The 15,127-nt window shown below is 46.1% G+C and overlaps 2 protein-coding genes and 1 long non-coding RNA gene across 3 annotated transcripts; 2 read left to right on the plus strand and 1 right to left on the minus strand.

The window, feature by feature from the left end:
- Positions 1-2,459: 2,459 nt before the first annotated feature.
- Positions 2,460-7,971, minus strand: LOC120975027 (uncharacterized). Its single transcript, XR_006671191.2, has 4 exons — positions 6,314-7,971; positions 6,089-6,166; positions 5,827-6,008; positions 2,460-5,726 (listed from the first exon to the last, which is right to left on the minus strand). It is a non-coding gene; the product is annotated as an uncharacterized lncRNA (long non-coding RNA).
- A 98-nt stretch (positions 7,972-8,069) lies between these two features.
- LOC109775265 (uncharacterized) lies at positions 8,070-15,074 on the plus strand. The gene is given in 7 exon segments (XM_040401850.1): positions 8,070-8,341; positions 8,438-8,445; positions 9,158-13,638; positions 14,397-14,545; positions 14,548-14,696; positions 14,831-14,838; positions 14,927-15,074. Coding segments are annotated over 7 exon segments (5,112 nt in total). The 5' UTR covers positions 8,070-8,172.
- LOC141042488 (uncharacterized) lies at positions 8,642-9,175 on the plus strand. The gene has a single exon (XM_073510973.1). It carries the CDS (start codon positions 8,744-8,746, stop codon positions 9,074-9,076), a length of 333 nt encoding a protein of 110 aa, XP_073367074.1. The 5' UTR covers positions 8,642-8,743; the 3' UTR covers positions 9,077-9,175.
- Positions 15,075-15,127: the final 53 nt, after the last annotated feature.

Raw genomic sequence — 15,127 nt, forward strand, 5'->3', positions numbered from 1 at the left:
TTGGCACATTATTTTCATAATACAATGGAATTTTACAAGAGGATAATTATTTTTGTGAGAATATTCATGAAAAATTCTACATTTTTCCATGAGCATGAACACTAGTGCTCAAGGTCGACCCTCACTTCTCCAATGCATAACTTCCAATCGCTTCTCTTTTGTGAAAAGTTTGAAGTTCCCCTCTATATTTTTTTGTTATTAAACTTTATAAAAGCACTCAACAGAAATAAATGACTCTCTAAAACTTCCGGGTTGTCTCCCTGGCAGCGCTTTTTTTAAAGCCATTAAGCTAGGCATAAAGTGCTCAAGTAATGAATCCACCCGGATCCTAAGGTATATCAAAGCCATTTTTAATTAACAATGATTTAGCATTTAGTAGTGAGCACAAAGCAACATATATCAAGCAATGACGAAGTCTAACTCTCTTCCTATGCATCGGCATGTCATACAAGAACAATTCATGCACATCAAGTAAAGGCCAATACATAGCATAAGCAGTTTCTTGCAACTTTTTCGTGTCGGAAACATAAAGAGACGGAGACATAGTTCCTCTCTCATAATAATTGCAAGTAGGAGCAGCAAGCACATGCATATTATATTCATCAAAATCATCATGTGTAGTAGCAAAATGCAGCCCATCAACATAATCCTTAATAAGAGCAAACTTCTCCGATATAGTGTAGTTTGGAGAATTCAAAAAGATAATAGGACTATCATGTGTGGGTGCAATAGCAACAATTTCATTCTTAACATAAGGAACTATAGCAAGTTCATCTCCATAAGCATAATTCATATTGGCATCTTGGCCACAAGCATAACAAGCATCAAGTTCATCAAAAAGGGATATTTCAAACGAATCAATGGGATCATAGCAATTATCATGGCATTCATCCTTCGGTAAGAACGAAGGGACATTGAACAATGTATGAGTTGAAGAGTTACTCTCATTAGAAGGTGAGCACGGGTGATCAATCCGTTCTTCCTCCATTTGTTCTTCGCTCTCCTCATCATCTTTTTCCTCCAATGAGGTCGCAGTTTCATCAATTTCTTCTTCCATAGACTCCTGGAAAATATTAGTCTTTTCTTGGACAGCGGAGTTATTCTCAACAAATACATCAATATCATAATTGTATTTATAATTATCATAGCAATATTTAAGGATATCAAGATTTTCAGGTCTATAAACTGAATCATCAAAATCTTCAAACTTTTCAAACAAAGATTCAATTTCGTATGCACCCTTAAAAGCAACAAATTCTTCTATCCATTCCACATCATAGTAATCATATATACCATTAGCATAAGAAGCTAAGGTTTCATTATCATTAAATTCACATGAAAAGGGAAGATGTGGAGCATTCATCCTAGAGCAACAAGTATAATCATATCTCAAGCATAGCTCCCGAGCATACCAATGCAACATATGAATTTGATCCCATAACAATTTCCCTTTATGAGTCAAGCAATAATCCCTAAAGTATTCACGTTGATCCAACGTTCCTCCCATTATATAGTTGAATGGGGTTTTCTCAGGATTATCAAAGTAGTGCATAATATCTCTCACATAACGAGCATCGAGAGTTTTAGGAGGTTCCCCATCTCCATGAGTAGCAAGTACCACTAATTTTTTTTTGGTGTTTCGTGTTCCATATCCATAACAAAAGATAGAGAACAACTTAGAACAAGAAATAAAAACTACTTGGTGATAAAGCAAACAAGCACACACGAGAATATTCACCCCGCGCTATTGCTCCCCGGCAACGGTGCCAGAAAAAGGTCTTGATAACCCACAAGTATAGGGGGTCGTTTGTAGCCTTTTTTGATAAATAAGAGTGTCGAACCCAACGAAGAGCTAAAGGTAGAACAAATATTCCCTCAAGTTCTATCGACCACCGATACAACTCTACGCACACTTGACGTTCGCTTTACCGGAAACAAGTATGAAACTATTTTGTAGGTGTGATGCTAGAACTACTTTGCAAGAATAAAACTATAAGTACTTTGCAAGATAATAAAAGTTAGGTGTTTAGTAAAAGGGTTTGTGTCAACAAGAAATTTATTTGTCCCTAGGCAATCGATAACAAGTACCGGTAATCATTCTTGTAATTTTATATGAGGGAGAGGCATGAGCTAACATACTTTCTCTACTTGGATCATATGCACTTATGATTGGAACTCTAGCAAGCATCCGCAACTACTAAAGATCATTAAGGTCGTGAAACCCAACCATAGCATTAAGTATCAAGTCCTCTTTATTCCCATACGTCATACCCCACCTACTCGGGTTTAAGTTTCTGTCACTCTCGCAACCCACCATAAGCAAACCATAAACATATTGCAACACCCTACAGCGGGGCCCCCTCACGTTTGCGCGAGAACGGAGGGCACCGTAGGACAGCACCATAAATATACAATCATACCAACCAAGATCACAATTAACCCACAGGACAAAATGGATCTACTCAAACATCATAGGATAACCATAGATCATTGGGAAATAATATATGGAGTTGAGCACCATGTTTAAGTAGAGATTACAGCGGGAGGAAGAGGTGTTACACCGCTGCATAGAGGGGGAGAAAGTTGGTGTTGACGGTACCAAGATTGTTGATGTAGATCGCCTTCCCGATCGTTGCCCCGGTTACACTCCGGCGCCACCGGAAGCGAGGGGGAGAGAGAGCCCCCCTACTTCTTCTTCATCCTTGGCCTCCCCCCTAGATGGGGAGGAGAGTTCCCCCTCTGGTCCTTGGTCTCCATGGCGGCGGAGGGGCGGGAGCCCCTCCAAGATTGGATCTCCCTCTCTGTTCTCTTCTGTTTCGCGTTCCCAGATCTGGTCGAAAACCGTTTCTTATATTCCCGGAGATCCGTAACTCCGATTGCACTGAGATTTTAACATTATTTTTTTTCAGATATAAGCTTCCTTGCGCCCGAAGTAGAGCTCCAACCCACGTTCGAGGAGGGCAGAACCCACCACCGCGCGCCAGAGGCCTCTGGCGCGCCCTGGTGTCTTGTGGGCTGTGTGGGCCTCCGTTTGCGGTGATTCCAACCCCCAAAAATCACAAATATTCCAAAATAATTCTCCATGAAATTTTATTGCATTTGGACTTCGTTTGATATGGATACTCTGCGATACAAAAAACATGCAGAAAACAGGAACTGGCACTGGGCACTGGATCAATAGGTTAGTCCAATAAATCATATAAAAAGTTGCCAAAAGTATGTAAAAGTTGTATAATATTGGCATGAAACAATCAAAAAATATAGATACTACGGAGACGTATCACAGAGCATCCCATCTTTTTCAAACTTAGCACAGATGTAAGTGAAGGTATTATAATCTCTGTCAACCATGACTATGAATGTTCTAGGATTGTATTCATAGAATGCTTGCGTTGGTGACTTGTATACCTCATACTACCTGTTCTTTTCCACTTCTACCATATGAAATTTAGTTGCATTCATTAGCTCCTGTTGAAATTTGTAGAAAATGCCTCTGTTATATAATTTGGATGCTTGTTTTTCCAATGCCAATCACCCCACATTGTTGGTGAATTTCTTCTTGTTAGTGCATCATTTTCTTTCCTCTTCTCTTTGATACATTGGGAAATTCTGCCATACTCTGTCATGAAAGCCACAACACTGTAACTTGAACCCACATTTGCCTTGAAAACAACATTTGTTCCTTCGCTTCTTGTTGTTGTCTGGATGAATGGATAGGAATGGTTCTTGAAGTAGACATGTACAAATCTCCTTCTGTTCTTTCACATTATACTGAAGTATTTGATATGTTGTACCTTGTGATGTTCAATCATTTCTGGCCAGAGTTGCTCAAACTCCTCTATGGTCTGTGAGTTTAGGATTATGTCATGGAACTATGCTTTCAAATGCTCATTTGTTCCAAAAGTCCTCCTAGATTTATTCTGTGCCTTTGTTAGTATGTGGAACAAACAATCTCTGTGATTGCAATTTGGGAAGCACTTAGGTACTCCCTTTTTCATCGCGACATCTCGTTTTGTTATGACTGACTTTGGAGCTTTCCCTCCCATGCACTTTACGAATGTATTGAACAACCACTCAAATGTTTCCCTCTTTTCATCTTGAATCAAACCACATGCAAATAAGCAGTTGCGCCATGTCCATTTATTCCTACAAATGGTGCGAACCTTAGGTCATACTTGTTTGTTTTGTACATTGTGTCAAAGCTCAGAATATCTCCATACAGATCATAGTTCCTTCTGCCTGCTCCATCTGACCAAAATATGTGTATCACATTCTTTTCCAGGTCTACCTTGAATGAGTAGAAGAATAAAGGATCTTCTTATTTTTTTCTTCTCAAAGAATGAAACAACCTACATCATATCATTCACTCCATAGTCTCTTCTCATCTTTGTGCCCATATTGCTTATTTGCTTTACTATGTAAGGCAATGATGTCAGTCCTCTACCTCGTAAGAATGCAAGTATTGCCATTATTTTTCTTGTTGGTATGTTGACCCTTTTGTATGTTTTGATCAATTCTTTCTCCTCTACGGTCTTGTATGAGTGTGATCGTAGGAACCTTACTTCGCCTGGCGGATGAAACTCATGATTGTGCTTAATTATGAACCTTGTCACTACCCACCGACCAATTTTAACTTTCCAGATAACTAGCATCTGAGCTTGACACCCTGTCTTGATTGTGTAGTTCCTTCTTCTGTCTGTTGTGTTCTCTAGATCAGTTGGTGCATTCTTACTCATTTTATACTTCCTTATTTTAGACCCTTTAGTTGTTGGTTTCCTCCTGTTTCTAGGCTCGCCATACCTATTACACTTCATTGTAATCCCTGTCATTTTGTTATTATCAGCACTTTTTTCCCGCAGTGATGGTTTGTAACTTTCTGTACTAAAAATCTTGTGATAGTTGCATACTCATTATAGAATATGTGTGCATGAACATCAGTTTCAAATGTCATGTCCAGAGATGGCATATGGTTGCTCTCATCTTCTTGGTTATGTATCAATGCCTTCTCTATACTTCCATTCTACAAGAATATGTCTATATCCTCCTGAGATATTTATTTCGATATTATCAGTCCCGTTTACTTCAGCTGAAATCTGTTTGATGATATTTTCTGAATCATCCTCCCCTTGATCCTCTCTATCAGAGTCTGCCAATAGAACAGTACGGATGATTTGTTCATTAACTTTCTCTGTTTGAGCAATATGCTTTGCCTCATTTTCAGAATCTGGTTCATCACTTCCACTTGTGTCATTAGTATCTGTTGTGTTGTTTCTACATAGTCAGGGCCTTGCAATGCATTCTGCTGGTTGTGCGAAACATCTTCACTTTGTGTAGTCGACATAATATATTTTTTGTTCTCTGAGTGAATCAATATTGTTCCAATTTAGCTATGTTTGTTGCAAATTTAAATCAAGATATTCTCTATCCATATGACCATCAGTTGCATTGTTTTGCATATACTATTCCTCTGCATCACTTTCATTGCCACCAGTTTCAATGTCTTCCACGTACTCTTCCCCCGCATCACTTTCATTGCCACCACTTTCAGATTCACCGGTATCATCATCAGGACCAGACTGTTCTTCATCACAATCTACTTCAAAATCTTCTTCTTCAGGTATAGAATTGTTTTCCCACTGATCATTTCTGGTGGCTTCTTCTGCATTCTGAGTTTCTTCTTTGTGATAGTGTTCTATTGTTGGTAGTCATGCCATCCAATGGTCCTCCTGAAAATGGTTATCTTTTGATTTTTTATTAATGTTTTCCAAACGTTATGAGCAAGTGATTATTTCTTGGTATGTAAGTTTGTTTTCAAATTTTGCGTACCTGTGATAATAAGCCTCCTTGTAACAGGGAAGTGAAGCTTTGAATAGGCCCATGTCGTCACTCTAAAGATGGATCATGACAGTCATTTGTTGCATTAGTGTTGTGTAAGACCGAAGCCCTGCTTGTCCTTGCTCATACATTAGTTGATAATTGTGTTTTCCATCTTAAACTTGACTTACATTCTGTAAGATAGATAACATAATAAGAAAAGCTGATTTAGGTTTTTTTTCATTTGTTGTTATGTGAATGTGTCTAAGCATACCTCTTTGGTGAGCTCATTGTGCATTGCTATGTAATCTTGACCTTCTTGCTCGCCATTCTTATGTGCAAGAAGTGTGTCCTGCAAGTGAAATTATGCAAATTAAGGAAACTTGATACTTTATATATATATATATATATATATATATATATATATATATATATATATATATATATATATATATTACATATTCAATGAACTTATTCAATTCACAGAATTTATACTAACCTGAATGCTTTGGTCGAATGCATTTTTTTTATAATGCACTTGCTTGTATGCTTTTTCTCAATTTTTAGGCACCTGCAAAAAAAATGATGTTTCGCCTAAATGAAAGTATAATGTGCCTCAATGCAAAGTGTTTACTTACCATGCTTTGTTGTGGTCTTCCTACATGCTGACGTTGTCCTCACTGGTGACCAATGTGTACAACTTTTGTTATTTGACCAAGCAATTTTTACTTTTCATTATTGTTGAGGAAATCGTTAACTGGTAGCTGCTCGGTTGGCTGGCAAGTAAGGGATTAATAGGCTAATCGGCAAGTTAATCGGCCATTTGTCAGTTTATTGGCTACTCGGTAACCCTATGAGTAGGAATTAATTGGGAAGTTAGCTGGTTAATCGGACGAATTCTTGAACAGGGTTTACAAAAAATCCGACGAAGCAACTTATGCACATGATAGTATGCCTTTGTTTTCATAGCAGGTGTTTGAGGTTCTGCATGCAAAAATTACCTTTGTCTGATCATGCAAATCTTGACGTCATGCTGCTACTTGTTTGTCCCTTGTTTTTGCAAAATCTGGAATCTGCAAATTAAGCAATGCAAGTACATATGGTTTAGTGGGACACAAATAAAAATGATAACATTTCTACAATAACAGGTAAAAAAATGTAAAATGATATTATTTCTCTAGTTTCTATCATTGCTTTGTTTTGCAAATGTTTTTCATTGTTGAGTTGCATAATTTTGCTTTCTTTTTGCAGTGTGCTTGCGAGCACTTCATTGGAGCAATTTTGTGCTTTGCACTTTCTGGAAATTTGGCCACTATTCATGTAAGCACCTCTTGTAGCTATACTATTTAGTTTCAGTTACTGATTTTTTTTCTTTAGGTGGTAACAGGTTTCCCTCTAATTCATTCAAATCTAGAAAACATTTCTGTCTATTTAGTTTCAGTCTGGATTTTGTTTTAAGTAGGGTAACTAGTCTCCCTATTATTCATTCTACTCGATAAATCATTTCTACTCTTGAAAACATTTATGTTTATTTTAGTTCTAGTTATTTATTTTGTCTTTTGTTGAACAGGTTTCCCTGTCTTTTGTTAGTTTCAGTCTATGCTTTTGTTCTTAGGAAGGGTAACAAGTTACCATATAATTCATTCAACTCTACAAAAAATTTCAGTCTTCTGAATTCAGTAACTGTTTTTGTACTTAGGATGTTAAAACATCTCTGTCTTTTTTTTAGTTTCAGAATTAGATTGTGTCTTTAGGGTCGTTGTGAATGATTTTATTGGTCTAATAATGTGTGAAATTCAAGGGATTACCCTATATATTTTTTATTTCAAGATCTGAAAAAGTTGAACTAAACCTTTTTTTCCTGGCCCAAATTGATCTCAAGAAAGGAAAACAACAAATGGGAAAAAAATTCTTCTTCAGTTCCTTGTTCTTCTATTTTGGATCTGAGTTCTCCTCCATGGCGGCGTTGTTAGGGTAGAAGGAGGAAGAAGGTGAAAGAAGGAATGAAATGAACGGAAATTGGCTATGGCTCCTAGGTGCATATGCACCCATTGTCTAATACACATTTTGAAAAATTAAAAAATTCCGAACAAAAATTCCGCATGTATACCCGGACATTCTATGTGCGTGCACAAAGTTTTCGGTGAAAAACGAGGTTTTTTGTGGCTTGTGTAAAAAAGACAATTTCTGATGCTTCATTATAACTATTCACGAGGCATTTCTTTATTTTTTTACACAAGTCACAAAAGACGTCGTTTTTCACCGAAATTTTGTGCATGCACATAGAATGTCCAGATATACCCGCGGGATTTTTGTTTCTAATATTTCAACTTTTCAAAATATGTATTTAGACAATAAATGCATATGCACCTAAGAGCCAAAACACCGTGTCCGGAAATGAAAGCGTGTGCGGTGCTGGAGCTGAGTTCCCGGTCCAAGTCGGCTAACGGGTCGAGCCCATTAACTCAGAAGAAGAAGGCAGAAGAAAGCCGGAACGCAAAAGAAAAAAAAGTCAGAGGGCACAGAAGTTGAGCTAGGCTTGATCAACTGACTTTGAATTTGGGGTAGTCGATTTCTGTTTCCTCTGTACAATTCTGTCGACTGACCCGATTCTAAAATTCAGTTAGCTGGGCCTTAATATAAAGGTCATTTCCTTTTTTTCGAGGGAATATATAAAGGTCATTTCCTTAATACAGCGTGGCCCTCATCTTAGTAGGCTGGAACTATTCCAAGTGTATGCTCATCATGACGCGATCCCCGGGACGCAATTACATTCTGAATTATTAGTTCCTAGTAGTTGACTTCGTGCGTAGGTGATCCTCTTTATTCTCTTCCATCCAACGAACAAATCAATTCCATAAACAAACACAAACGAACGAAACAATTGTCTCGGCGAGGGTAGACGACGTCGTGATCGGAGGCGGTTGACATGGCCGTGGTGCTCGGCGCGTTCGTGCCGGACACCGCGGCGCGGTGGCGCGGCGTGGTGGAACGGGAGGTGGCGCAGGAGCTGGGCGTCGCGGCGGCCGCGAGGAAGCTGGCGGCGAGGCTGGAGAGCGTGGCCGCCGTGCTGGGCGACGCCGAGGCGCAGGCGGCGGGCGGGGACGAGGCCACCGCGCGGTGGCTCGCCGAGGTACGCGCCGCGGCGTACGAGGCAGACGGCGCCGTCGACCGGTGCAGGGTCGCCGCGCGCCGGCTCGGGGGCAGGGAACCCAAGCAGCCGCCGCAGCAGCAGCAGGCGAGATTACTGCCTCTGACTTGAACAAACTAAGATCACACTGTTGCATTGCATTGCAGGTTTTGTTAATTAATTATTACCTTGTGCTCTCGTCATGGCGTGCAGGCTCTGCCTTGGCTGCTATCCTCCTGCTGCGAGGACGCCGAGCCCCACGGCGACATCGCCGCCGACCTCAAGCGCGTGGACCGGAACCTGCAGGCGGTCCTGAGGAAGCAGCGGCGGCTGCAGCTCCACGCGGCGTACACGGCCGATCCCACCGTCCATACGCGGACGTTGCTGAGGCGCCAGCCAACTGATCCAGGCATCGTCGGCACAAGGATCGAAGACGACGCCCGCCTGCTCGTCGATCGGCTGACGCAGACGGGCAGGCCAGCCACATGCGAGGTCGTCGCCATCGTCGGACCGGACGGCCTCGGCAAGACCAGGCTCGCGAGGATGGTGTACGAGAGCGCGAGGGTGCGTTGCAGCTTCGGGACAACCTCATGGGTTCGCCTCTCCAGAGGGTACACGGAGGCCGGCCTGCTCTCGCAGGTCATCGACGCCTTTGGGGGCGACACCAAGGGCGGCGAGAGCGTCGCCGACCTCCAGGCAATGCTGACAGGCCTGGTGGCGAACAAGAGGTTCCTGCTCGTGGTCGACGACGTGTGGTACGGCGGGGTGTGGGAGGACGTGCTGCAGAACCCACTGGGCCGCGGCGGCAAGGTGCTGGTCACAGCGCGGCGCGGCAGCACTGCCCGCGAGATGGGCGCCAGCCTTGTCCACCGGGTGAAGAGGCTCAGCACCGACGACGGCTGGCTGCTGCTCCGCACGGCGGCGTGCGTGGCTGACGACGAGAGCCAGCTGGAGGGCGTCGGCGAAAGGCTCGTCGAGAAGTGCGGCGGCATCCCTCTGGCCATCAAGGCGGTCGCCGGCGTGCTGAGAACACGGGAGGCCAGCGCCGACGTGTGGGGCGAGGTGCTCGCGAGCCCCGCGTGGTCGGTGAAGGGGCTGCCGGACGACGCCATGAAGGCGCTGTACCTGTGCTACGATGACCTGCCGCACCACCTGAAGCAATGCTTCCTGTACTGCTCGCTGTCCCCCCCGGGCTACACCGTCGAGAGGCAGGTGCTCGTGCAGCACTGGATGGCCGAGCGCTTGGTGCAGACCAGGAGCGGCGCCTCCGTCGAGGAGGTAGCCGAGGGGTACTACGATGAGCTCGTCGGCAGGAACCTTCTCCAGACGACGCAGGAAGACGTGCGCGGATGCACGATGCACGAAGCGCTGCATGCTCTGGCGCAGCTGCTCCTGCAAGGCGAGGGCTTCACCGGCGACGGCCAGCGGCTGCCCGACGACGGCGACACCTCCTTCAGGCCACGGCGCGTCTCCCTTCCAGGAAGAAACATGGCTACGATACCAGAGAGCATCCTGAATTCGGAGAGGATAAGAACGCTGCTGCTTCCCAGGAACCCACTGGCAACCGAAGGAAACATCTTCACGAGGCTGCATCATCAGCTGCGAGTCCTCGACCTGAGTGAAACAGGAATTGAGCTCATCCCAGAGACTCTGGGGAATATGGTTCACCTGAGGCTCCTCAACCTGTCCCGGACGGGGATACAGGCGGTTCCAGAGTCCATCGGCAACCTGTGGAGCCTGAACTTCTTGCTGCTGAGGGAGTGCAAGTCACTGCATGCTCTGCCCAAAGGCATGAAGCACCTGAGGAGGCTCAGAGACCTTGACCTGGCTGGAACGACGATCGCCGCCGCGGCGTTCAGGGTAGGCCAGCTGAGAAGCCTCACGTCGCTCCAGTGCTTCGCCGTGGCCAGCAAAGAGGACAGGGGCGGGTGGCCTCTGGCTGAGCTCAAGCACTTGTGCCAGCTGAGGATACTCCATGTGCACAAGCTCGAGAGGTCCCCCGGTCGGTCTGAGGCAGCTGAAGTGGCACTTGCCAGCAAGATGAGCCTCAGGGAGCTCGCGCTGTCATGCAGCGACGACACTGTGAGTCAGCCGCAGACACCAACGGCTGTCAGGAAGATCGAGGATGTGCTTGAAGAGCTCAACCCTCCACCGTGCCTCGAGTCGCTGAAGATTGCCGGCTATTTTGGGGCCAAGTTCCCCAGCTGGCTCTCAGACATTTCCCTCCCAAATCTTCGCCACCTCCACATCATCGGGTGCAACTTGTGCCAGTCCCTCCCTCCACTAGGCCTGATGCCAGAGCTGAGATCGTTGAGCATTGTCGATTCTTCAGCTCTCACGTCAATCGATGCAGAGTTCATGGGCAAATGCCACCACCCTGAGGTACCTTTTCCAAAGCTCGAGAACCTGCGCTTGCAAGGATTACGTAAGCTTGAAACATGGATGGATATCGAGGCAGGAGCGTTGCCCTCTTTGCAGGCGATGCAACTCGAGAGCTGCCCTGAGCTGCGACGCCTGCCTGGCGGCCTCAGACACGTGACATCCCTGGTGGAGCTGCGCATAGTGGACATGGCGAGTCTCGAGGCTGTGGAGGACATTATTGCACTGAGAGAATTGAGCGTTTGGAACGCACCTGATCTGAAGAAGTTATCAGACATGCCTTCCCTTGAGGACCTTAGCATATCCCACTGCCCAGTGCTGCAGACTGTGGAGAACGTCGACAGCCTGCGAGCAGTGCGCATATTTGATCATCAGTTGCAGGAGATCCCAAGATGGATCAAGGCGCTTGCAGCGACGCTGCGCTCGCTGGATGTCACAAGCACGATCAAGCTGCTCAAAAGGAGCCTGGTGGATGGCCCAGACTGGCCCCTGATCAAGGACATTGTACAGGTTCACGGGTCGACGACTGGTTCCGGTGATTACATATACTATTCCAAGAGCCCTTACATCTTTGATAGCAATGTGAATGCTCAAGGAAACCTTGAAACTGCTGCTTCTGATAGTGCTGATGAGGCGTTGGCAGAAAACAGAAATGCCAATCAAGATGTTGGGGTTGCAGCTTCAGGTACTGGTTATATGCACATCAGTGGCTTCTTCGACTCAAAAGCAGTGAAAAAGGGAGCTCCCATGGCTGAAGGCAATGTGACCCATAGGAACACAGAAAGGAGAAATAGCCGACGTCGCATACATAAGCTGGCAGAAGTTATTCCTGAAGAGGGTGAAACTGAGGAAGATGCAGATTCAGCTGTGCTGTTTCCTGCTCATCCAACTAAAGCCCATTTACGAGTGGATAAACAGCGTCCTGTTGTTAAAGATGATCGTAGTGGCAATAACGATACAGGCTTGCTGTCAAAAGTTACCCCTCAAGAAACTGGTCCTGATGCAACTAGGCGAAGAAGGTCAAAGATGGGAGAGGATGTTCATACTGATGCTGGCGCTGCTGGGGATTCTTCTGTTAGCAAATCTGCTGCTGCAGTTGGTCATAACTTGGTCCGTGAAGGGTCTCGAGTAATCAACAGTACTGAAACTGATCAAAATTCAAACATCAGTGTACGTCAAAGCGAGAAATGCACATTGAATAAAGGAGAGGACTTTGCTAACATCAGTAAACAGACCAGGAGAGTTCATGACACTGCAAGTAAGGTGCCAACACAAGTAGTAGGCAGTGACTCTAAAGTATTTGGTAATGATAAAACTGAAAATAGTTCACCTGCTGTCATGGCTCGCTCCAGGCAAGTAACATTCAACATAAGAGAAGACGATCATGCTGACGCCGCTGTACATTCACCGAACACAATTAATCAGAAGAATGTCGGCAAGGTAAAAGTGACAACAACTTCTGCAAGTGCAAGCACAAATGCAAGAACAATGCCAGAAATTCCATCAGACAGAGAAGTGGCACCAAAATCTGTTGGCACTATTGATAGCAGTTTAATCCTTGAAGTTCATCACACAGTAAGTATTACTAAAGATTCTACTTGTACTGGTGTTGATAACATTGGTGGTCATATGGAGGACAGGAGCATCAGTTTGCCAGCCAATCCAAATCACGAAGAATCTAAAGCATGCAGCGCTACTGAAACCACGTGCGATTCAGAGCCTTGCATGTTGCCTGCAAGTTTAGCCTGGCGCAAGCAACGGGGACCGAAGAAGCAAGAAGCCAGTTTCGCAGGCGCAGGCGGTGGCATAGGCGCATCCATCGAGAAAATTCCTCGCATGGCAAACGAAACCTCGGAGAAAGTTACCTACAAAAGCAAGGCTGGGCGAGTGGAACATCCATCTACTGGAGCATCCAAGAACACCGATCCACATTCGAAGCCCGCGTGCACACCCTCTTGTACCATCGGTACAACTGAAGCAACCATGGCATACAGACACCACACCAGCAGCCACGCCGACGATGACAATGCTCATTTCTCCATCGACATCAAGGCCGACGACTCGCATCAGGCACCAAAGGTGTACACCGCCATTTGGGCAGACACCGACACGGACACCCTGCGAGCTCGGTTCCTCAGCTCGATGCAGCACCACCACAGGATGGCCTCCCGCCGTCGTCATCGCCGCCGTAGGGCAAAGCACGGCTCTGGGAACACGTGGAGCATCAGCCCGGTTTTGGTGGTCGTCCTCCTTGTCATCTCTGTGGCCCAGCTTTTGTTCATCATCTGGATGTACCGCAGGCTCCTGAACCAAAAGTAGGCGGCCAACATGTTAACTCCAGCTCTGCACTTGTAACATTCCTGCCAAGAAATGCTAATGCTTTGCTCCTTTCTAGTGTCTCACTTGTTGTTATCTTTTGCTTTCTGCTTGTTTGTGTTGAACTCCGTTGGGGCTGCACCACGCTAATTCGCTTAATAATTGCTTGAAAGCACGCAACGCTGCTGCGTCTGTAGAGTAAAATATGAACACATTCCTGCCAAGAAATACTAATAGTAGTACTATCTTGTGCCCTCGCGGTTTTGCATCAGATTGATCTCTTAAGATTTGTAATGTAGGAGTATGATTAATCGTAGCCTCATTATGTCGTATTAGTCTTAACCTTTTTTTAGTGGATATTAGTCTTGACTCGTAAGAACAGGCCTTTGGCAAGAAGGCGGTAATGGGCTGCGCCTAGTGATTTTATCCCCAAAATTTCTGGCGGGAGCGCTTGCATTTTTAAGAACTTTGGCGCCAACAAATTTGGGCGGACTCTAGTCTAGTCTAGTCCAGTCCAGTACAGCACTCCTACTCTACGAGAGAAAGGAGAAAGGAGAGAGACGAGGACCAAAATCTTGGGGAGGCGGAATGAGAAAGCAGAATAAGAAGACGTACCCGAGCAGGATCCGATCGTCCGGCGGCCAGACCACCCTACAATCGTTCCTCGTCAAGCCCAGGTGGAGGAGAATCTTTTCCTCTTCCGAAATTTGCTCCATCTTGGATCTCAACCCTTGCCTTCGTTTCTTGGATCCTCCAGAGTCGCCGATGGGGAACCAAATCCCTACCCGCCGGTAGCGGAGGACGATGAGATTCCGAACTCCCCGCCGGCGCCGCCGAAGCGGGAGATCGTCAGGGTCACCAACAAGACCATCAGGGTACCAATCAATCTGCCCTTGTTCTTCCCATTGCGTCACGCTTCTCCGTTCTTGATGGCGGCGGGACCTGGCAGGAGAAGGCGAGCGCGTTCTCGTCGGTGGGCTCCTCGGCGAAGCGCGGGGCCGACGCGGGCGCTCTGGACCCGGCGGTGTTCAAGCGGTTCAACGGCTCGTCGCCCCCAGCGGCGAGAGCCGGCGGTGGCGCCGCTGCTGCGGAGGCGGGGGGCGACGCGGACGACGGCGATGGCGGCGTCCGGCTCGACGTCGAGGACATCGCGGCGGGGGGCCGCCGCTGGGAGTCACGGAAGCGGAAGAGCCCCTTCGGTGCGTGCGCCCTCCATTTGCAGAGTTGCTCTTCATGCTACTACTAGTTTGTGAGACACGGCACTGATCTCACTCGCCTCTTCCCTAGGAGGCAACGAGGGGCGCACGAGCAGCAACGCCGGGCACGTGGTGGTGCTCGGGGACAACCCGAAGCCGAGGCCGCCGGCGACGAGGAGGGGGAGGGGAAGGCTCGCTGGCCGCGGCGAGGGCAGCCGTGGCCTGTACAACCACTGTAAGATCTCTCGCCGAATTCATTCTGCATCCAGTAAACGCACGGCGGGGAGCCATG

Source organism: Aegilops tauschii, chromosome 1 (assembly GCF_002575655.3).
Source record: "Aegilops tauschii subsp. strangulata cultivar AL8/78 chromosome 1, Aet v6.0, whole genome shotgun sequence".
NCBI lineage: Eukaryota > Viridiplantae > Streptophyta > Magnoliopsida > Poales > Poaceae > Aegilops > Aegilops tauschii.

Bases quoted from the DNA above. Each gene is read 5' to 3' on its own strand.
- LOC141042488 (XM_073510973.1), top strand. From the start codon at position 8,744: ATGGCCGTGGTGCTCGGCGCGTTCGTGCCGGACACCGCGGCGCGGTGG.